Below are 24,562 nucleotides of genomic sequence, written 5' to 3'. Positions count from 1 at the left end.
CTTTTTTACTCCAAACCTTTTCATTTTATAAGCTACTATTGTGTGGATTATCCACTATACACTTTTAGATCGATTCTTTTTCAGTTAACACTAGTTGCTCATTTATGCACATTTAGTCCGATTCTTTTTCACTTAATGAACTAGTTGCTCATTTATTTGAGAAACGTTTAATAAAATTATTTAATAAAATATGCTTAAATTTAAAAATTCAAAATTTATATGTTAACATCTATTTAAAAATAATATATTCTATATTATGATAGAATTTTACTTTATGCAACTCATAAAATTCAAAACGTAATAACATTTTACAAATCTTAAACTCAAAAATCACAAAAAAGAAAAATTGTTTGAATATATACCAAAAAAAAAAAACAAAATCAGATGACTAGTAAGTGTGACACAAAAAACAAAGCTCACTTATCATCAATATGTACAGAGTGTTTTGTTGTGCAGCAGCAGTTGTACTAGTAGTATAATACTATTAAAACCGAAGTTAAAAAGCAAAGGCCAGTTTGTGAGGTTGAGAATAGCTGAAATCCATTAACATCATCAACTTCAAACCCCATCATGCTCTGAGTTGAGAGCTGAAAGATAAAAGTGAACTCCAAACATATTAGAAATGTCAATGGCTTTGCTATCATCTCCACAATCTCACTTTCCAACTGTTAACTCTCTCTCTAAAACCCACTTGACACCTAAACCCACTCTCTCTCTAAGGCCCAAAAGACACTTTCTTTTGTTATCCACTAGAGTTTCTGATAATGGGTCTGGTGTAGTTGTTGTTGAGGATGACAACAAGGAAGTTGTTGAAGAACCTGCTGCTATTGCTGCTGTGGTTGAATCTGAGGAGAAGGTAGAGTCTAGTGATGATTCTTTGGAGACTAATGGGTCTCCGGCGATGGCTGCCGGAGCTCCGGTGGAGGTTTTGGTGGGGAAGTATGAGAACCCCAAGTGGGTTGGTGGGACTTGGGATTTGAAGCAGTTTCAGAAAGATGGAACTACTGACTGGGATGCTGTTATTGATGCTGGTCTCTCTCTCTCTCTCTCTCTCTCCCCTCTCTCTTTCCCAGTCTCTCTGTGAAATGGACTTTTATTAATTGTTTTCTTATTTGATTCAGCTTGAGTGGATGAATTAGAGTGATTATTGATTATCCTATTTGTGTGTGTTTTGGTGTCACTTGCATTAAATATTTGAGTGTCTACCGTTGTATCTTAAGAATATTGCTAGGATTAGATTATTACTTTATGATGTTGAGTAGTATTGTATAGATTTTTGTTTGTAGACTTTAGTAGGAGGTTCCGTTTTGTTTTACAGAAGCCTGAAATTGTTCCTGATACTTCCCTTTCCCAATAGAGGAAAACATTTTTCAAATTTAGAACATTTTGTCAACACTAGTCATAATGTTTTGATGATAGTCAAACAGAGGGATTTTAAAATTTTTGTGTAATTTATTTTCCAAAATAAGGTCATGTTCTAGCGAAGTAGCTAATATATGGAGCTCTAATGTTTCAACTTACATCACTTTAGCCTACAAGATTTGTGAGTAACATGGTGACTCAATTCAACCAATCTCATGTACATGATGTTGTAACCAGCTGTTGCACCTGGCCTTTTCTGGACAGAATCCTCAGTGAGGCTATGTATATTCATGTCCAGATAAACATAAAATGGATTCATTGATATGCCTCTAAAGATCTCAGTAAAATTGCATGTTTTTGTACAATGTCTCTATCTGAATCATCAGTCTGTCTCTTATGTTCACCATCTTTTGTTAATCAAAAGAGTAATACTGTAGTAAGTAATGACTGTATGTACTTGTATATGTGCTTGTGTTGCTGTTAATTGTGTACTTTTATTTGCATAAAAGAATCATTATGGACTTGCAAAGATATAGTTTTGTCTAGGCTTTTTCTTGTATATTTGTTGTGAATCAGCCAACACAATTTAGCAAAAAAAAAAAAAAAATTCAGCCAAAACAATTATAAAACAAAGAAGACTTTGTATCACCAAGCATTTCTAGCTATATGTGGCCATTGAAAAGAAGGTAGCCTTTTGCATCAATGTACCAATCACGGTGAATTAAGCTATTGGGGTTCAAACAAGGAGTACTTCATGATAATCTGCTTCCATATGACCCTGTGGCGTATTTACTGATACCTTCAGGAGAATAAGAGATGCTCTATTTAAAGTTCAACTGTTAATCAGGGAATTTCAAAGTCCAGGCAGGCCTTTATAAATGGTCTTCTATCGTGAATGGTATTACAACAAGATATGCAGGATCAGTTAACAGATTTTTTGTTAACTGATGCTTTTATTTTGATTATTGTCTAGCAAGTCCTTATTTTGGAAGTGTGCGTATGACTTATAGGACAAGCTTGCTATGTTAGTATATAACAAGCAGAGATTATCCGCATATGTTGCTCTGCCTTCCCTTGTATTTTCCTTGTAACTAACTGTCATTCTTTCGAATAAACCTCATGTGTCAAGTTAACACTCGTTAGGCAGAAGGATGTCCTCTTAACTAAATTTACAACATCCTTGCATTTATTCATTGTCAATATGCGATACTGTACTTCGCATTCATCAATTCTCTTGTAAATCAGTTATTGTTTTTCATTGTGATTACTAAATTTCAAGTTAATGTGTAGTGTCTTTTGACTTGGGATAACTTGGTAGCAACTCTTTACTGCTAAATACAATTCAGATTTTCATAATCGTCCAAAATTGTAAGGTTTCCTCAACTTAATAGCTAACTCTCGTTGCTAATATTTCTAGAGGTGAAGAGGAGAAAGTGGCTAGAAGATAACCCAGAATCATCAAATAATGATTTCCCTGTAGTTTTTGACACCTCCATTGTTCCATGGTGGGCATGGGTGAAAAGGTTCCATCTTCCTGAAGCTGAACTACTCAATGGTTTGTCTTGTACTTCTTTATCCATAAATTGGAATTTTAAAACAATTCGTACTTTCATTAACCTAGTTTAATGGAGGGGTGCATTGTAATTGTTTGCAGGTCGTGCTGCAATGGTTGGTTTCTTCATGGCTTATTTTGTGGATAGCTTGACCGGGGTAGGTCTTGTCGACCAGATGGGCAACTTTTTCTGTAAAACTCTACTTTTTGTAGCTGTAGCAGGGGTACTTTTGATCCGGAAAAATGAAGACATTGATAATCTTAAAAAGCTGATTGACGAGACAACATTTTATGACAAGCAGTGGCAAGCAACTTGGCAAGATGAGAATTCCAGCAGCTCAAAAAAGGACTTTTGAAGTTCATATTTCCCCTGAACTGTTTCTTTCGAGTTGATAATTTTGTTTCTTGGAAAGTGTATCAAATTATTTCTTATTTGCCAATAGGTAGCTGATAAATCAAAAGTCTGTCATTATTCCTCTCCAGTCTTCCGGTTCTCCATAAAACAGTAGTTTGTACATTTTACATCTTATTTGAAGTCATGGCGGTCTAAGATATATGATCAGATGCATGTTATTGCCATGATAGAACCAAGCAAGCAAGAAGCTAAACTAGCTTTCTTGAAAATAGATAAAAGCTTCTGGGGTATGTTGAGTTTTTTTAAAAATCACAGTTGTTGGATGGTTGATCCAATGTTGTGGAAGTTATATGTTGCAAAAAAGGAGCAGGATAAATGAGATGGAGTAATACAGGCTAGAATGAATGAAATAGAGTGATGAATGAAGATTGTGAATCTTTATCTACAAGATCATACAAATTTCATTAATAATAATCAATGGATCATTCAATATCCATTTTGAGATGTGTTGCATTCGATAGCCTTCTGATAGATGACTAATGCAGATTTTTGAAGATTAGATTACATATCCAAATTTAAGTTGCAAGGTAAAACAATCTGGCTCAGAAAGTACCAAATATTCAGACTGACAGTTTCACCTAATATGGTATTGTTGATTACACATACTAAGATATCAATATCAACGTAATTGCGGTATACACAAACATATTAAAATACATACCAAGAAACAGCACATCAAAAAATATGAGTTTCAATTTGTTTGCATATATAACTAATGAACCGACCAAGACCATTTATCTCAATTATATTATAATGGAACAAGAATGGGTCATTTAGTAAATGCCACATATTATACTGTTTATAAACAAAACAAAAAAAAAAAATCTTGATTAGGAACTGCAAATCTGGAAGTATCTTTGTGGACACAACATAAATGGACAAGTTTTGATGAAAACAATAACTATACCTCCGGCACTTGTTCTTCCTTGGATCAAAGCCTGCACAATATACATTCCAAACACTAGCTAGTATATATCCACCTTTTTATGTAGAAGCCAAGATCATCTCTTAATCAGTGCTCATATATTCTTTCGGTAGCTCCGACCAATTCAAATGCCAACCAAGATGGTAACTATTTATATGATTATCGATATTTAATCTGATCATAGTGAAGACTAATAACGTAAATTTCTTGAAAGATCGATGTGTTTTATGTTACATGCAGGTAACAGGAGGCAAAAATCAAAAGAGTGTTTTAGTGGCTGTTTTTGTGGAAAGGCCGAGAAAGAGAAGATTGCTTCCATCTAATGGTGGCCCAGAAAAACACTATCACCATCACCACCACCACCACCACCATCTTCATCTTCACCAAGCTCATAACAAGGGTGGTAGCAGCAACAGAAGAGCTGAGCTTCTAGATTACTCCCGACGCCTTCGAGATTCTGCACCTAATACACCTAAGCATCACCATCAGACCAAGCCTGCAGCCTCAGTTTCTTCCATCATCCAACAACCTATAAATCAGGTGCATAACTCTACCCATAAAAGCAGCAATGTTGAATAGTAGTTAAAATGTCACTAATTCTGCAACTTCCAATTTATTACCAACAGATAATGGCTGCTCAAAGTAAAAGAAAACATGAAAAAGCTCCAGGTTGTATGGGGAACTGGAGAAGTTTTCTCAAATCTCTAACAATGCCTTCGAAAGGGAAGAAGAAGAAAAAGACCAACAGTACCAGTACTAACTTTACAGCCACAAAGGCCAAAGTTATAATGCAAAGCTTCCAGGTGATCTGATCAGATTTACCTAACTTAAAAAGAGTCAGTTTTGGTGGAATGCATATCAAATCCTTCCTGCATTACATAACAATACTCGATTGTTTCTCCTTTTTTAGGCACACAAAAGCAAAGGATTCTTCAAGAAAGTAGTAGCAACAATACAGAAGTACAGATAAAGGTAGACAGTTGTTAATGACAAATTATATGGGCTATTGGAAATATAATCAGCAATGGACTGCAAGGGAGAACTTACTTTATTGAAGGCATTCTATAAGAGAAATGAAGATATATATATATATATATATATAGATATAGATATATAGATATTCTATCTCTGTCATTCTATATGTCTATTCTTCTTCAAATCGGTCCTCATGTAATGAGATGCTTTTGTAAGCTTGCTTACAAATGACTATATATTCCATTTATTTCAAGCAAACTTTTTTTTGCTAATTTATTTTCAAGCAAACTTAATTTTATTGTTACTACTACTGCTTTTGGTTCTTCATTTTCCAATAGTAAAGGAAAACCCATCTCATAATTTTCAGCTCACCCAGTCAAATAATTAAGTGCAAGAAATACGATTTCTAACTTACAACATGCAACAAGAAAATTACATAACTGAAAATGATCAATGTGTAACTCTCAAATAAATTGAAGTTTTTAACTGGTCTTTTATAGAAGAATGTGTATAAAGATTGTAAGTTAAAAACCCTGATGCAACTCATACATATGAACTAACAAATTATCAGCTACTGGGATCTTTGTTGTCGAGTATACTCCCAAAGCGCAATGGCACCACTAACATGGACATTAAGTGATCTGACAATTCCTAGTTGTGGGATTTCAATGCAAGCGTCCAGAATGTGAATTAATTCCACAGGTATTCCCTCCTTTTCGCGACCAAGAACCAGAACTGATTTTTTAGGAAATACAAACTTGTCGAGAGGCATGCTGTTGGCTGTTTGCTCTAGACCCAAGATAGAAAACCCATCTTTCTGTTTCTTTTCCAAGAATAATTTGACACTACTTGTTGGCACTTCGATAGTTGGAACCCACTTTTCAGCTGTCACACTGATGAGCTGAAACTGCTTGTCGTTTAGTACATTTGCATCATTAATAGCCAAAGCAGATGCTTTAAACACTTCACAAGTCCTCATTAATCCAGCAAGATTTGGAATGCGATCAAGTAGGGATGCCACTATGATAATTTGTTGTCGACCTGCTTTTGATTTTTCCGCAGCAAGGTTTCTTGATTGTAGTACTTGATTAAGAAGCTGTTCTTCATTTTCCATGTCTACCAGTGATTCATAAGTTCCATTGTTGCCCAAGAAATGGGAATCAGCATCTTGCAAGCCATTCTTTAAGAAAGTCACCTTCTTCTGAAAATCAGGCAACATGTCTTTACGCAGCTGAGTAAACAATGCTTCTTTGTTTACATTTACTGAAATTCTGTTGTGATTAAGACCTTCATTAACCTGAAAATACTCGTTCTTTATTGCTGCAGCATCCTTTGCCATAGAAAGTCTGAGGTCTTCCCTAACATTATTTAGGAAGTCGATCACTCGTTCCATAAGGGATTTTGGAACACATTCAAATTCCACTTCATCCACTCTATTACTGAAAATTCCAACTGGACTAACAGAGATCTCTGGATTAAAATCACTTAGATAGCCTTCCATTGATGATCTTAACTTTGAGCAGTCACTGTTACTCTCTAAGAAATATTTCAAATCCAAAAAGCACTTTTTCTCAAGTGAAAGGGTTTCAGAACTACTAGAATTTAGGGCAGGAAAAAACTTGGAAAGGACTTGGTGGACCAATAACTGTGTAAACCCACGTAATGTGTGGTGATGTGAAGTTAACAATGGAATCACAGGAGGAAGCAATTCATTCAAGTTTTTGTCCCAAACTGCTTCAGTGGAATGAAGAATGACATTAGCTGCTATAAACACATATGATGAGAGTGATTGACTTCTCATATCATAATCACGAAGCAATAGCGCCAATTGCTCTCCAACCAGAGAAGGAAACTTTAGGTATATAAAGATTGCAAATGTTTCCATGTACTGTCGCACACCAGGTATATTGTTTCTCTGGAGAGCAATGTGCAGGATACATGTAACTTTGTGAATGATATCTTGGTCAACAAATCGAGACAGTATGCAGATCATCTGCCACACACGAACTTTGCGTCTATGAATTGCACTATACTTTTTGTACAGCTCCTTCCCAAGATCTTTGTCATTTACTGCAGAATCAAGAAGCTCTAACAAAAAGATTTTGCCGGCTTCGAGAGCAACACAGCCCATTTCATACTCATTGTTTGACCCTGACATTTCTGCCAAGTTTGCTAGCTTGTAAAATAATACAGCAACTGATACCCGGGCATACAGCTCGGTATTGATGAATACTTCAGTCAGCTCTGGATCTGGGCTAATAGCCAATACTGATATTTCACTTCTTGCATCAACATTGTCAGTCAACTCACCTTTGAAATCCTCGTCAAAAGCAACAGATCCATAGAGAGTTAATAGCTTCAACTCTTTTATGTAATACTTTATTGTATTGGGATATATGAGCCAAAGGCCTGTTAGATGTAATGCTGCAAGACGTATAGTTCGTGGACTTCGAACCCCTTCTTCTAGAATTTTCTCAACAAGCCACTTCAACGGTCCTGCTGCATTATCAACTTCATGCATGGACTTTTCGTTGAACACCGAATGATGCAAAACAGAAGATAAAAGTGCAGCAATGGGTGCAACCCTTCGCTTGTTACAGCTTCTGTGTAATATCCAAGAAGAATGAACCAAATTCCACATCATCTGCATTAAAATCATATAGCACCGGTCACTTGAACAGAAAAATATACTGACACGTGATTCATGAACATTAATCGCATATTCCAGGCATTAAAGGAAAATTCTGAGAAATCTAGAAAATGAATAGAGTAGTGTTGGCATGGTGTACAAAATGTCGTACCAAACTCTAAACAAGAAATCATGTGGTTTTAGCAGCTAACATGTTACCACATATCAGTGCATCAGCCTCCTCAAAATTTATTTGAAACGATACTGGTATAATACTTGTCATAGTTAATATTAAATAATATAACATAGTAAATATAATCATCTACACATAAGCACAAATTGAATCTGGTAAATACTGATTGAACCTGGGCATCCATTCCAGAACACAACGAAACAACATGGCCCATTTTCCCTGTGGCAAATAGCTGCAGAAGCAATCTGATTGATCTTAGCATAGGCAGAACAGAACTCTCACCAGCATTCTCTAGGCTGCAAGTTTATTTACAGGATCGGTCAATTGATCTAATTTCTTTTAGCAGATATAATATCTAGAGTAAACTACAAGAAAGGAAAATCAGATGAATAAAAAAGTATCAGAATTAAGAACTGACAAATTCTATGAATGTGTAGCAAGAGTGTATATTAGATTAAGCCTTCACATTCGACTTAATAAGATATCAAATCTGAAAATCTAGAAAACAAGATAAAAAAGGAACGTTTATGTAAAATAATATCCTGAAAACATCTATACAATATCAAAGTAATTATTTTATGAAATTATGAATTAAATGGGAAAGAACCATGAAATTAAACAAGTTTAATCATTTAGCTTAAAGTTACAAATTTAACATGGTTTAGTCAGTTACAAGGTAATACATTTGAATTTTTATAGGACCAAGTTAGAAAAATTGTACATCACTGTACCAGAATTTATTTGGTGCCTTACCTCTCAACTAGATCGCCAAAAATCTGTCTGGCCATGGCATCGGAGAGAAGAGAATGAGATAAGCTTGTGTGATCTTCCTTTTCTACAGCATATCTTGGAATTGAAAGTAAGGACTCTAGGCAAATCCACTGAACCAATCACAATATTACACAGAAAATAATATTTGGTTTAGATAAAGAGATCAAATATAAAAATGATGACAATGTCCATAACATAGAATGATATCATTACAAATCGAGAAACATTCTCATGCCTATACATAAGCCAAGCAGGTTCATTATGTAAAAAGCTAAATTAGTAATTCTGCAATTATCATATTGTTAAATGTGTAAACCCACTACTACTTTTTACTCCTTACACTTATGATTGTCCAGTGATGCTGTGATATGGACTGCAGGGACTCCAGATTTCAAATTAAAACTTTACAAATGGCATTAGGTCACTGATAGAATGGTGGGAGAAACCACTGATTTAAAATTGCAATGGTCTTATGTTGGATCGACAATTTAGAAAGAACTGATAAAAATCAAGGTCCCCCAGAATTATACTATTACTATAATGATATATTAGAAGCTAGTTTAAATAAATAATACTTATATTTGAAAACAACCTACCATAAGTCATCAGTAAATACATTTTTAAGATCAAAGATTAAAATATATTTAGTTCAAACATCTCCACATATCAAACCTAATGCTACCAACAGTCTGTAGCCCGTGCACCATTCATTCACAGCCACCCTTGTTACTGTAACTGTAGTTTTAGCTTCCGCTTTCTTATGTTTTAAAAGTGCAAATATGATTCAAAATTATATCAGTAACACTGTTGACATTTCATAATACTGAAACTTAATCATAATCAGATACCATGACTATAATTTATAGCCAAGCAATACACAAACCAAAAAGAATTACTACAGAGATTTGAAATTAATCCAATTGCCCGATTAATATTTTGTATTGTACTAAAACTAATAGCCCACTAAGAAGAATACCTCAATGATTAGACAAACAAATATAACATTGCAGGAAAACAATTATATTATGCAATAGATATGTAGAAAAAGAATTACGAGAGGGTTTATACATTTAAGTGGAGAAATATGCATTACATTGAAATTTATGTAAATAATAAAAAGGCTGATTTAGTGAGTAACGACAAAAAGGGTAAATAAAGGAAGTTTTGTGCTACTATTTCTTTCCCTATTTCTCATTTCTCCACCTGCATCCATGTTATCAAGAACTTGGAGCATATACAACATATCTCTATATGTTTCCTAAATCTATTGGCAATTTAAAAATAAACAAAAGAAACGAAGTAAATATTAGGTGCAGATGAAGATGCAATTAGCTGAGGTAAATGAATATGCAAGTCGCAACCCAGTTTACTGACCCATAAAGGCATATGATGCTACGTAATTAGCAAGAATTAGGTTTTAATGCTCTAAAGCTAAGAGTAAAATACACACACACACACACAAACATATATAGTGGAAGCAAATTTGTCAGATATCACCTTCCAGTTCATCAAAACTGCTCGCCGACTCTGAACCAATTCTCCATACCCTATGATGTTATTAATGCTCCCAAGAAAAGTCTCAAAAAGATAATCTAAAAGAGGCTCATCTTCACTTTCCGGAGATGAAGATTTAAAATCCACCGTCGGTAACATCAAAGATGCAGTAGAAGAGATAGGTGCTATTGCTTTCAAGATATAGCATAATGCCTCAAATGCTCCTATGCAAATTTCTGCTTCAGTCTGCTCTAGGAAATTGATAAAAATATTAGAGAAACAAGCCGAGGAAGTACTTGGAGGGAGACTAGAAGACAGAGGTATTTAACTTCCTCCATCAAATTGCTTATCTTAAACATACCTCTGAATTACATACTGGAGACTGAATAATATTCCAAGAGATTTCCCAAAGATAAGTAAAAGCAAGGCTAAGTGTGTCTTCACTTCCAAACTTGGCAACACATGATGTAACAGATGCAATAGACTTCAAAGATATTATCTGGTCATGGATATGCATTGATACACATAATTAATTTAATTATATCAACAGAAAAAACGAAAATCAACACTAGTATAAAACACTGTGTACATATATTATAAATTTCAGCAGACTTTTTAAAACAAGATAACAATTAAGAGAGACTAGTTACAGAACGAATTAATGACAACCAATGCTGCAAAGCAATATATAGGTATCAAGCTTGGGCATGGGTATGCATGTTTTAGGTAAATAAAATAAAAAACATTTACGGGTCATCCACTTATAACAATAAAGTTCACCAGGAAAAGTCTATCAACCAACGAAAATTCTTGTAACTGTGCAACAAGTATGAATAACCATAACTGATTATACAAGAAATAAACTATAGGTGCGTAGTTACGCCTCGGGAGAAACATGCCAAAAAGATTAACAATATAAAATTATACTCCCTTTATCCCATCCATTTCTTTACAATTTCCTTTTTCAGATGTCCCTCTCAAACCTTTACATTTTAAAATTTTCAAAAAGTAGTTAAATTTTATGATATAAAAATTAACTACATTCACTATTTTCCTCCACTAAACTCACTTTATACATTAAATATTGATTGGTCCCACTATTTTACTCACTTTTATTACTTTTCTCTACTAATTTACACTTATCCTTAACCTTCGGGCTCAACCCAAATGTAAATAATTGGGTGGGACGGAGGGAGTACAAGATTGTAAACACAGTGCCAACTGCCAAGTCCAAAATTTCAATTTTTTTACTGATATCAAGACACTATTACTTAGTTTTAATAACAGTTAATGCTAGATGATTTCTGAATTTTTAGAAATTGGTACACGCAAAATGTCACATTCAGTATGACACAACCACTATACAATCCTACACAGAGGTTCACAAAAATTAAGTATCCTAAAGGTTTACACAGCTTGATAAGTCTTGAAATCTGATGGTATGCTATAAAACAGCTAATTGTATTTGTTTAACCCACAGGTGTCGTATGACCGCTATATAAAGTATGGAGACCAATGACTTCATTTTGCAGCCTAGAACACATATGCAGAAAAAAATAAGCAGCTTACTATAAATATACAACAAGATATATACATGTTTATATATAAATAATGTATAGTTTAACATTGTGCTAAAGATTAAATCAGAATTACAAATAGAAAATGATTATTTAAAAAAGGGTCATACAGCTTGCAGAATAACAGTTGTGGTTAAAACTGACAACCGGCGTTGAGTCGGACCTCCTAGCCTTCCTCTTATGGAAGACGGCATGTCTGTGTCGTCCACGACCATATGGGACCATAAAATAGAACAAGAAAATTGAGCAAATGAAATAAGATTTTCCTGCAAAGAGACAGATTACATCTCTTAAGAACATTCCCCATTTAGTACTCCATCGATTCCAAACTATAGATTCAAATTATCTCACTGGGTCCTATTATGGAACTGGTTCCATTCAATTAGTCAGCCTGGACGCTTGTACCAAATGTCACTGTAAGCCTTACATGATAGAGTAGAAGTGCAAAGAATGATACCTACCAATGTACCAACTAAGGATTTGATGAACTTCCCAATTAATATTGATGCTTGTTCGGAATTTGGATCATCCACATTCCCAGTCAAGTAAGGATCAGATCGTCTACTTGTACCATTTTCAGCTGTTATTCTGTACATGACTTGAAATTCATTTATTAGGGCCATGATAAGGATGTGAAATTTTACAGGTAGCCATTCCAAGCAATTAATCTGTTTGCAGAGGTCACAGCCATGATTTTGCATAAACTGCACAACAAAATGTGAATAGACGAAACAAATGAGGATTTTAGATTGACACACGATTCACAGAAATAGATCCATATTAAGAATCCCAATGAAGGGCACAGATACGGTTATTGTAATTTAGAATTCAGCACCGCCCTTGACACTTGAAAGCTAAAGTCAAGATATTTTCTCTCTTTAATTATTATGTTTTAAGCCCCAGGGATAGTTCATAAGCAACATAATGGAGTAGCAATAATGATTTTATATTAAGCAAGTCAAGTAAGCATACCATTAATGTTGGATACAGGTGGTGTTCTTCCTTAATTACAAGAAAGAGCATTCTTGCCCATCTTTTGGCTTCAATTTCCCACATTTCCAAGTCTTCGTCATCATAATTTATAAATCCCTGCTCTAGATAATGATGCCTTACAAACGTTGCAGGAAAAGCATCCAATCTCTTCAATACTTGCACATTGATCTGGTCAACAGAAGTATATTGGTTCTCCCTGCATGCCCAAAGCCATTCTTGTACTTTCACCCTTAAAGGACCTAGCAGAATAATGAAAGGAAAAATATAGAGGGACAGACCAATATCAGCAGTGACAGAAACAAAATTAAGAATGTGAATAATATTGGTCTTATTTATATATTTGTCTGGAGTTCAAAGCTGAAATTAAACATACCACCATAATTTGTAGAGTCCTGTGGCAGACTTGTAATAAAATGAAGAAGGAGCTCAAGGGAAACATCAAACACAGACACCACTGACGCAGCAGCATGTAAGATTTTCTCACAAACTAGAAAGCAAACAATATGTTGATATGATTACGAAGTTAATAACTGATGCCCATAACATTAAGGCTACTTAAGTTCGTAATAAGTTACCTTTTAGCCGGTAATTAGGATTATAATGTTGTTTGCTGCTCTCCATAACAAATCTTAAAACATCCAGCAACTCTTCTTTATCATTGTAAGATTGAATTTCCAGTGCATCTCTGGTTTGGGTGCTCTCAGAGATGTCATTAACACACTTTTTAATTTCATCGCTATTACATGTCTGATTTCCATAAACAGCAGCAGCAATGCATTCTGCCAGGCTCATTAGTCCAGCTCGTCCAAACGAATGTTTCTTTGCAACAGATGCTAAACTGTTCAAAAATGCTATCTTGCGCCTGTAATTAAATTTCACATATTAATTGTACAGCCACCTTGCTAGCATAGCCTGCCTAGGCCCTCTGAGAAGCTTCTACTTTACTAATTTACTTTCACTTGAATATATAACAATGACGAATAAAATTAAAACATATAGTCTGAACACGGAATTTTACTGGCCCAATCTTAACCTGGTCCCAGTTGGTGTGCAATCCATAAGGAAAGGACCAAAGTATTTCATAAAACTACAGCCAAATTAACATTCATTAATATCAAACAGAGGACACACATCACCATCTAGGACACACATTAAACTTTAGTAGAGCTCAGGCATCAATAATTCATCTCATAAACATTTATATTTGATCTTTTGTGAATCCTAAGAAAGGAGACAAAATGGCAAAATTTGCTATATTAAATATTTTGATTGTGCACCTAGTAAAACCAAGTGTCCTGCTAATAGTACTACTGATTGTCGCTCTAGTACTAATTGTGGACCTAGTGTCGTGGTAAATACTGGAGGGAGGGAGGGAGGGAGGGATCGAGGGGGAGAGAATTTCATGAATCAAACTGCAGGGATAGGTGGACAATGTTTAATTAAATGTTAGATACCTTTTAATTTAGACAACCCAAATGAAAATGCAGACTTCTATTTTTGGAAAGGGAGCTAATGAAGAAAACCCTCAATATCCTAACTTCAATCAGTGCAAAAATGCACAGAAAACTGGCAACATTACAGTTTTTCAATGCTATGGCATACGAAAAATTATATCAGGTCTTGTACCAAGAAACTAATCAAAATAATAATAATTTACCTTGAACTCAGATAACTAGTATATTGACTTAAAATTTTGGCTGCGCCTTCAATTGTCTTTGAAGAATAGATGCCTTTTAAACCTAGAACAGATAAAAACTATTACAAAAAAGCAAACCTAAAGTTTAATTACCATAGACTATCATAGTATCAGTATTGACATATATGAATACACTATAAATCAGAAGATTCAATGCAATTTTTGGCATATGTTTTCATAAGCAGATTTTAAATTTTATATACAATACGGAGAAAGATGCAATAGTTAACATAAATTTGCAAAAACTTGAGACAAACCAAACTCTTTGTGGTGCACAGGATCATTTAACCCTTGTATGAATGGACCAAGTATAAACTCTTGTGGTACTAAATTTGCACAGTTGCCATAATCCTTCCATTCAATGCCCAAAAATGACTCCATGATCAGACACCGTACTGCAATCAATTAGGTTAGGAGTTTAATCGCTAATATAACGACGACTAAAAATGACCGGTTTCTTAAAGAATACAAGTTTAGGCAAGAAACTATCAAACAAATAGACCAAAAATGTCAAGGTACCTTGTGGGTTATCATGACAGAAGCCTCTATCCCATAAGACAGCTAAACAATTAAATATATTTTCTGGGGTCTCCATCTTAGCAGGAAAAGCTCTTCTGGTAACATGATTTGAAGAATCAAGACAAGGCAAAGATATATGGAGCAGCAAGGCTATCTGCATATCAGTACCAGTAATTAAATATTAATTTAGAAGTACAAGGTCAGATTTTTGCAGATCCCTATTACCAATAGAAGAAATCTCAACTGGGAGAAATTATTGACTCCCGTATAGTGAAATTTGTTTTAATCATTTTGAACCAACGCTTATATCTTATTTTTTGCTTAACAATCTACTTCTACAACTAAAATTTTTAAGATCTGACATCTTTAGAAACATGGAGTGGTCTTGGGCCCTTGCCAGTCAAGCATGAATGATACTTTCCTAGGAGAACCTGTGTAAGTTTAAAACATTTAAATTTTTTGATAAACTAATAAACTAAAAGTAGGTTAACTTGTTTAAATCCATGCCTATTTTAGATGGAGGACAAAGGTGGGGAAAGGGGTAAAACAAGGGTAAGTACCTATCTCCCTTGAAAATCGGCGAGAAACACACAATAAATCGCCATATTTTATTCATAATATTCAACTCTATTTCATAATAAAATATTCCAGATGATAAATAGATAACTATTATTTGAAAGCCAGTATTTTCCTGAAAACGAAAACTTGTTTACATGTCCTACCATAATTAATAAAAGAAAAAAATCCTTTTTTATTTTACTACTATAATCTAGAATGTTCGTAACTACATAAAATAATTTAATTACAAATATACTTATATCTAAATAATAATACAAGATATTTAACAACTAATTTAATTATTTTATGCTCAGCATCATTCTCCTCTCATTTGAAAAAAACTTGGTTGCGAGTTATATAATAAGAAGAACAAATAATCCTCGAACGAGACTACATATAAGTTGGAGATGAATTTGTGAAAGCAATTAAGACACATCATCACGTTTGACTTGCAACCAAGTTTAATATTGAAATAAATATTCCAAAGGACTCGATGTTCCTTTGCAATTTATTAAATACCTTAAAACTTTTATCAAAAGATTTCGAAAAACATTATTACTTAATTATTATTTAGACGATGAATATTATCTTTATATTCAATTAAAAAAGAATTATTCGAGGTTTAATTATTTAATAAGTATTAATTTATTATTAAAGGTTTATTAAAGGTTTTAAATGATTAAAATTTATGATTTTTAATCATATGAAATTTATGATTTTATATGATTAAAATTTATGGTTTTTAATCATATAAAACCTTTAATAAATATTTAATATTTATGGTCGCTGATGTTCAGCTTTCACTCTCTGACAGGTCAAGCACTTATTGACCCACTCTCCTACGTCTCGTTTCATGTTAGGCCGCCAATATTCTTTTTAGGTCACGATGCATTTTGGTACATCCCGGATGAATTGAATATCTGGAGTTATGTCCTTCGTGCAACAGTTCGTCTTTCAAAACCTGGACATTTGAAATCCAAATTCGGGTTGCATATCTCATGATACCTTTCGCATCTTTCTCACACATGATCTCCTCCTGTCAATGATTCTCATAATAATTGTTGTTATTATGGCTGCGCAATATAGCTCACACTTGTTTTCTTTAAAAATGTCACGACACAACAGTTAACCAAGATATCAATCCACAAGCTTTAAAAATGTCACGACACAACAGTTAACCAAGATATCAATCCACAAGCTGACTGCTAGGAAACGCGTGAGAAACGGACAAGTTTTCCGTAGACTGTTTGCAGCATTACCCCATGTAGGAAGGATGAACTGGTTCGGTTTTCAACTGTTCATAGTTCGAATATCGTATAAGTATGACTTGTGTAAGGTACTTAATACCAAACGTTTATTTGGCCGCAGGTCTAATCTCAAATAGAGGTTACACCCGCGGCATAACTTAAATACTTTTGGGATTGTAATAATTATCATTTTGTGGATTTACAACTCTAGCAATGTATTAATTTCGTTTCCAAGACAATAACCTGTGTATGATAGTAAGTGTGGGGTCGTAGATGTGTGAGTTAATTCTATTGTTGTACAAGATAAGTGTTGAAACAGGATCAAGACAGTGTGACCTCCTAAATCCTGACACCAGATTTGGGGGCGTCACGGAAATGGTATCAGAGCCTTAGGTTATCAAATCTTGGAAATGATAGAAAATAAAATACGTAGACATAAGGATAATAAGAATTAATTAGAACTCATCTCAAGTTAATCGTCAGACTACTAGGTGTGGTCTTGACATTTTTACCCTCAAGAGAATCCCGACTCTAAGTTAGTAACACATTGCCTATTGTGTCATGTACCAGTGGAGCCCGTAGGAGAGGCCGACCCTGCTAAGGACCTCATGCCGATTGAGCGAGACCCTAACCCTGAGCCAGAGGATCCCACTAAGGATCCCCCAAAGGACCCTTAGCAGATGATACTGGTGAGCCTCAGGATGACATGGGCTGGAGAGACATTGAGATGTACCCCCTTCCGACGATTCGCCCTCCTACCCCTCACCCAGCAGTGCTGAGCCCCCTACCATCCGATGATGAGGATGATGATGTCAGGATGGAGGAGACATACGAGGTTGTGGCATACCTTCCAGCGACCCTGACTCACCCATTCCACCCCCAGCTACCGTACATGTGGCGGTCCACGAGTGGATAGTCGCCCAACGGAATGCTGAGTTGACTGCGGCGACTACCCACATCACTGAGTTGCGACAGGCATTGAGTGTCGAGATAGCTGCCCGACTAGGATATCCAGGAAATTTCAGGACTGCTACCCCGGCCCTAGCCCAGAAGGAGATGGATAGGATCGAGCTCAGCGCCAAGTGCAGATGGTGACCACTGCCCTGGGTAGCTACATCTCTCAGTAGTTGATGCAGTGATGATACTAGCTAGAGCCAGAAGGAGGATTAGGGATCTCACTCGTCGAGACGAGGACTGAGGAGGACAGTTGTTATTGATAAATCTTGTGAGGGCTAGTTGACTTGTCACCATTTTGGTAGGATAGCTAGTAATAGTTAGCATTCCTAGCCCCGCATGTTGATCGGTATATGTAATTGGTGTATTTGATTCAGAACTTATGTATTATTATTCGGACGTGTGTACTAGTATCAAAACTTAACTCCCAAGACGCAGTCTGCGAGGCTTTTGCGATATCATATCTATTAGTTATGTATTTGTTTATACCATTTTCCTGCACCCTTTCGATAAAAGCATATCACATATTCGAATGCATGCGTACGTACAATACGAATTAATCAGGTGTTGACACAACTTTCATTATCAGAACAATGTCACCTCGTAGAAGAAGAGCTGGGGCTCAACCTACAGAGTTTGTCAACCAGAGACAAAATAACCCAGACCATGTTGTGCATGAAGGGAGCGATGAAGACGTGGATTATAATGAGTTTGATGCGGAGGATTATATAGGGGAAGAGGTCGAGGACACCCACCAAGAGGAAAACCCTACGAACCAAATTATGGACCTCCTGAGAGAAAATCTCAACTGACACCCTCTCCCACCACAACCACATGCTGCCCCACAAAATGTTGCTAATGCTTTCAGGACATTTAAGTCACTCAAGCCCCCAGAGTTTCAAGGATCTGCCGATGCCGTTGAAGTCGGGCCTGGCTAAAAGAGATGAAAAAGTCATTTGAGATACTGAGAGTCGAGGAGCAACACAAGAGTGTCTTCACCTCCTATATGCTGAAAGGAGAAGCCAACTACTGGTAGGAAGCCAAGCGTAACCTTGAAACTGACGCTGTTATTCCTTGGGACAAATTGACCTGGCTATTTTTGGACAAATATTTCCCTCGATTCATGGGAACCCAAATGGAGATAAAGTTTCCGGAACAGAAACAGGATAAAATGACAGTGGCAGAGTACGAAGCCAAGTTCACCGAGTTGTCCCGATTTGTACCCGAGTTTGTCAATACTGAAGAAAAGAAGGCAAGAAGATTTCAGCTTGGCCTGAAACAATGGATTCTGGACCGAGTGGCAATGTTGGAGATGACAGACTATGACGCCTTAGTGCATAGGGCCTATATCATAGAAGCAGGCAATGAACAGAGTCTGAAGGAGAAGGAAAATAGGAAGAGAAAGTTGGGAAGTCAAGGAGGAGCTAGGAATAGGAGTCTTCCGGGCAGGTTCATCAGAGGAATAGTGTCCCAACCTGCAAGAGGCTCCGGGTTTCAGAAGACCACAAGTGAGAGTGTCGTCTAGGGCGGCGAACAATCAAGGGCAACGTTTTACAGTCAGCCCCGCGCTCCTATACCCGACTGCAAGACATGTGGGAAGAGACATCTAGAAGTATGCAAGCAGGCAAGAGCTCCCCTAAGATGCTTCAAGTGCAACCAAACAGGACACCTTACCCCAAGTTGTACACAACCAGGAGTGACATGTTTCCAGTGCGGAAAGTTGGGCCCGATGGGAAGACCCGCAACCTCAGGGGTAAGCAAGGCTGCTTCCAACAAGCCTCCAACTGACAAGACTTTCAATATGACCGTTCATGACGCTGTCCGAAACACGGACGTGATAGCAGGTCACTTCCATTAAATTCAGAACATGCAAATATTTTATTTGATTCCGGAGCAACCAAGTCGTTTATATCTTGAGATTTTGCTAAAGATAAATCTTAAGGCTATACCTTTGCACGAAATATTACAAGTAGAAATAGCAAATCGAGATGTTATTCATGTTAGTCAAGTACATTTGAAATGTGAGCTAAGGCTAAGAGGGAAATCTTTAAGGTTGACTTGATTCCATTTACCCTAGGAGAATTTGATGTAATTCTAGGTATGGATTGGTTGTCCAGTAATGAAGCTCTGATAGATAGTGAAAAGAATAAAATAAGAATAAGAGTGCATGATGGGAAGGAGATTGTGTTTAAGGGTCAACGACAAACCCAGAAGTTTCTATAGAGTTTGACATTGTTCTTTAGCACAAGATATCTCAAAATCAATTGCTTCAGGGGGTTTCGTCATTGTTTTTCGCAGGATATTAGGAACTATGGAATGTTTGTAAGTTTTAAAACTGTAGGGACTAGGAACTCCTCTGGTGATGGGTGTAGCCAGTTGGTGGTGGTTGTTGGCGGCTGCTAGCCGTTGTTGGTTGCTGGGGCTGGATATGGTCGTTGGAGAAGCTGTTGGAGACTGGTGGTGGTTTATGGTGTTCGGGTGAGGAACGGGGAAAGTCGGGGAAAGGGGTAAAACAAGGTTAAATACTTATTTCCACAGAGAATCGGAGAGAAACACACAATAAATTCTCAATTTAATTCATAATATTCAACTCTTTTCATAACTAAATATTACAAGAGATTATATAGATAACATGTGATGCTCGGACTCTTCAGAAAACCCGTACCGGAGTCCGCAGGACACGACACTGACACCGACACTTGGATCCGGATCCAAATGATGTTTGAAAAATGGACATTTTATCTAAAAAAATTGATAGCCTATTTCTAATATTTTGTTATATTAACCTTTTAACTTTTGACATGGTACCTATTATAAATTTATATCTACAATAAATATTATACTACCCTTGTTTTTCAAAAGTTCATATATTATTTTATATAAAATGATAGGTATTTGTGTATAAAAAATTATCATAATATATCAAATATACTAATTGCCGTATCCAAATCCAAGAGTCGGATCCTTATAGAACGTGTCCCCGTGTCTTTGATTTTAGAGTTCAAAAAATTCGACATTCTGATTCGTGTCTGTATCCGATCCTGTCCGATCTTTCTGAAAGAGTCTGAGCATCATAAGATAACTATTATTTGGAAGCCAATTAATATCCTGAAAACGAAATACTTATCTATATGTCCTACCATAATTAATTACAGAAAGCAAATCCTTTTTTATTTTACTACCATAATCTAAAATGTTCCTAACTAGATAATATAAATATAGTTACAAACATACTAATATCCAAATATTAATATAAAATACTTATCAACTAATTTAATTATTTTATGCTCCACATTATTTTTGGGACTTTCAAAGTAAATTAAATGCTTATACTTCTTTTCAGAAAAATTAGAGTTTTGATATTAATACCCTTCCCTGTTAGATTAAAGAGGCGGCATCATTTAGTAGGAGATCAGAAATGACCAGGTAAAGGTACATGAAATGATCTAACCTGGTGATTCCATGCTGCTTCAACCAAGTGGGTACCATACTCTTCAAGCATTTCATATAGAAGAAAGAATGCATCCCATTTCTGCTGGCTATTTGAAACAAAATCAGCTGAACTGCAAACCTTTCCTACCCCTAATGACTTGGCTTCCTTGTCAGCCCACCGCCCTTTCTTTGTAAGAGCTTGAGTAGCTGAAATTATATCACTTGATAAACTTTCTGAAACACCAGAAAGAGGCTGGTTTTTCTCCCTTGTAATTACTGATGCCTTTAAAATATGCAACGATTGCTTCCTGATTAAGCTTTCCTTATCCACCTAAAATAAATCCGAAATTTTGAAGAAGTCATTAAGACAACTCTACAATTACCTAATCGATAAATATCTTAGTCAATATGGGGATTGGGAACTTTAGGAAATACCAAGCCTCTCTTTATTTCATCCCAGAATTCCATCTCTGACCTGAAGTCAAATACTTCTTCTGCTACCCCTATGTCGGTATAATTACATCCTTCGATAGAAGAGAAAAAAGATAAATAAAGGGATAGCATAGTGTATCCATCTCTTCTCTCCAAAGACCCTAGAGAAAATAGAGTCTTGCAACAGTTCCATATTTCCGTAAGAAATTGTTTCCTGGAGAAAAGGTGAAGACAGATGAGAGAGGGAAATAAATCACCAGATACAGTGCTGCACTAATATCAAAATTTAAGGATGCTATGCAGTAATCATGCATTACTTTTTACCTGGATAGCAAGCAAGTCTGCCCACGAACTATGATCTCAGAAACACAGTGTGAATTAAATGACTTAAACATGACTGGAAGAAGATATCTGATTGCACAAGAACGATGCTCCTGACTATGTAGCACCATTGCACCAGTTACATTAAAAAGATCCCAGAGCAAATTTAAAGCAAATATTTCTGCAATACGTCTGCTTTCCGAAATTAATGCAGAGTTAATCGTAGAATCATATTTACATTGCCGAGCAGCATCTAATAATGAGGTTAAGAGTTGGCATGACAAAGGCAAGGGAAACGAACTGCGATGAGAAGGCATGCAGTCTTCCATTATCTCAAAGTCGGCACGCTGCTCGTTATCCTTGACTGGCTCTGCAGTCCAGGTGCAAATTGCCAAGTCAGCATTTACAGGCATCCCCATAGAACAATTAACTGATCGTAGAAGATAGGGTACTAAGGTAGCCTCTACCACTGCCCAGCTGCTTGTTTCAACAACAAGATCAAAGAATGAACCTAGGGCCTAATATGAATCATACAAACAAGAGGATGAAAGAGAGAAAGTGGAAAGCTAAGACTTTTGAAAAGACCTGGTATATTGGTCTTCAGATTTAATTTAGTATAAACAAGAAACACCACATCACTTAGTTTTGTTCATATACCTCAGTAATAACTTCACGGTTATTATCATGTGCCAACTTCATCAGAGAAATTATAATTCTCCCAATGAAGGATCGAACTGCAGCGATGTTATTCCCTGCACAGAGAAAGGTCTTTAAACATGCAGTATGACAAGACAATACTGAGCTTAGGTAATGCAATAAGTCTCAAAATTCAAGTAGCGGCAACCTTTGACATCTCATGTCTTTTCCTGTTCTTTATTTTATTCATTTTCTTTGTCCTGAATCCACCTGTTTTTTATAGGTATAGTAGGAAAGTACGTTACATATTTTTCGATGTATTAAATCTGTAAGTATGAGGGAAGGAAGAGTGATGATTTAAACCCATAACCGCTCATGCGCGGATTGGCGAAGGAGCCTAGTCTAGTCGAACTCATTAAAAAGTAAGATTAACTTAAAAGTGACCAGTAAGCTGAATTTAGAATTCGAAAATGGATACTTAATTCAGTTACTTACCAAAAAATTGTTCCTTGACTTGACAAACACTAAAAATAACTTTTGAATGTAAATTCAGGTATTTTTTTTATTGTTTCCATCTCAAAGGTTTTATATAATTAATAAAATTATCCTAACTGCTAAACTTGTAAGTAGAGAAATTACTTCAGCTTACAAGTTATAAAAACAATTTCAAGTGACAAGGAAATTTTAAAGGTTAGCCGAACAAACCTTATACCGCACTGCCAACAAATCCAAAATCTTCCCACTTTTTACCACTTCGTAAGACAACAATCCTTAATTACAAATTCCACGATTTTATCGACAGGTCATAAAACGTGGCCATGACTGATTATGTACGATTTCTTGGTTTAATTTCAGTATTAACACCTACTGCTAATTCCACATAGTCACTAGCTCCCCTTGCCATCCAATTTAGCCCTTAACATAACAACCTCCTAACCGACATTTATACACCCTCAAGATAATTAAAGAAACCATCCTTAATAAAATATGGTCACATACAAACCTGATTTCTTGAGAAGGTGACACAACGCACTCACGTAAGATCCAACATAATTGCGGTGTTCAGAATCCAATTTTTCACTCCAGTCAATATCCTATCAAACCGCAATCCAAACACGAATCGATTAACATCAACACCTCATAAAATTATAGTTACTAAACATACACAACATATACTAATTCTTTGAACTCAAATTAAGCTTCACATATAAATTGTAAGATGAAAAGAGATTGAAAAATACCTTGGTGAGTTGCGGAAAAGCATCGAGAAGTGAGAAAAAGAGAGTGGTCGGAGATGAAGGTGTTAAAGACATAATACAGTCCAACATTACCGGAATAGCTGCCGGAGGAACTCGCCGGAAAGTTTCAGAGAGAGAATTAAGTGAAGTCTCCATTGCAGTTGGTTTGAATTGTAGTTACGAATACCGCTTTCCCCCAATTCAAACAGCATAAACCCGATAAAATATGAACAAGGGTTTATGTCTCTTTTTTTTATTATTTTTTTGCTGTTGTGCCCCTATATTTTGATTTATCCCTCTCTCGGGCCAAAGGCTCAAATTTAAAAACTGTCCAATTATTTAAATTAATATTTAAATGATTAATAAAATTAAGCACTCATTTGTTATATCTAAATGATATTTTCTGTATCATTGAAGAACGAATAATATTTGAATTACGATTGAATAATGATGTTTGATAAAAGTATATTCAAATTTATGAATAGTTGTTTTTACTTATTCGATCTAGTTAGATGATTGATAATATCTTGTAAAAAATATTACATTTAGTATGTCTAAATATATAAAAATAATCTATATATCTTAATGATTACTCCTTAATTTACCCATAGTTAAATAAATTTACCCATGACCCAAATTCTAT

The 24,562-nt window shown here is 35.6% G+C and overlaps 3 protein-coding genes across 6 annotated transcripts; 2 read left to right on the top strand and 1 right to left on the bottom strand.

The window, feature by feature from the left end:
- The first annotated feature begins 464 nt into the window (after positions 1-464).
- Positions 465-3,396, top strand: LOC141697174 (light-harvesting complex-like protein 3 isotype 2, chloroplastic). The gene is made up of 3 exons (XM_074501435.1): positions 465-1,031; positions 2,780-2,917; positions 3,017-3,396. Exons 1-3 carry the CDS (start codon positions 623-625, stop codon positions 3,268-3,270), a joined length of 801 nt encoding a protein of 266 aa, XP_074357536.1. The 5' UTR covers positions 465-622; the 3' UTR covers positions 3,271-3,396.
- Positions 3,397-4,097: 701 nt separating this feature from the next.
- Positions 4,098-5,481, top strand: LOC141698182 (uncharacterized). Its single transcript, XM_074502815.1, has 4 exons — positions 4,098-4,397; positions 4,495-4,794; positions 4,881-5,057; positions 5,165-5,481. Exons 1-4 carry the CDS (start codon positions 4,383-4,385, stop codon positions 5,222-5,224), a joined length of 552 nt encoding a protein of 183 aa, XP_074358916.1. The 5' UTR covers positions 4,098-4,382; the 3' UTR covers positions 5,225-5,481.
- A 204-nt stretch (positions 5,482-5,685) lies between these two features.
- Positions 5,686-24,183, bottom strand: LOC141696907 (uncharacterized). 4 transcript variants are annotated; one of them, XM_074501053.1, is made up of 19 exons: positions 23,923-24,183; positions 23,685-23,775; positions 22,703-22,797; positions 22,049-22,563; positions 21,728-21,938; positions 21,312-21,623; positions 15,102-15,255; positions 14,840-14,977; positions 14,544-14,625; positions 13,462-13,748; positions 13,260-13,373; positions 12,866-13,125; positions 12,355-12,597; positions 12,004-12,159; positions 10,678-10,815; positions 10,320-10,562; positions 8,805-8,932; positions 8,224-8,347; positions 5,686-7,873 (listed from the first exon to the last, which is right to left on the bottom strand). In XM_074501053.1, the coding sequence occupies exons 1-19, from the start codon at positions 24,073-24,075 to the stop codon at positions 5,801-5,803; spliced, it is 5,517 nt and encodes a 1,838-aa protein (XP_074357154.1). In that variant the 5' UTR covers positions 24,076-24,183; the 3' UTR covers positions 5,686-5,800. The 4 variants fall into 4 exon arrangements, with proteins under 4 accessions (XP_074357154.1, XP_074357155.1, XP_074357156.1 ...); XM_074501054.1 differs by lacking the exon at positions 23,923-24,183 and having other exon boundaries at positions 22,049-22,522; XM_074501055.1 differs by lacking the exons at positions 23,685-23,775; positions 23,923-24,183 and adding an exon at positions 22,890-22,905 and having other exon boundaries at positions 22,049-22,522.
- Between the last annotated feature and the right edge of the window lie 379 nt (positions 24,184-24,562).

Source organism: Apium graveolens, chromosome 11, assembly GCF_009905375.1.
Source record: "Apium graveolens cultivar Ventura chromosome 11, ASM990537v1, whole genome shotgun sequence".
Classification (NCBI taxonomy): Eukaryota; Viridiplantae; Streptophyta; class Magnoliopsida; order Apiales; family Apiaceae; genus Apium; species Apium graveolens.
This window is presented reverse-complemented; position numbering and strand designations above follow the sequence as displayed.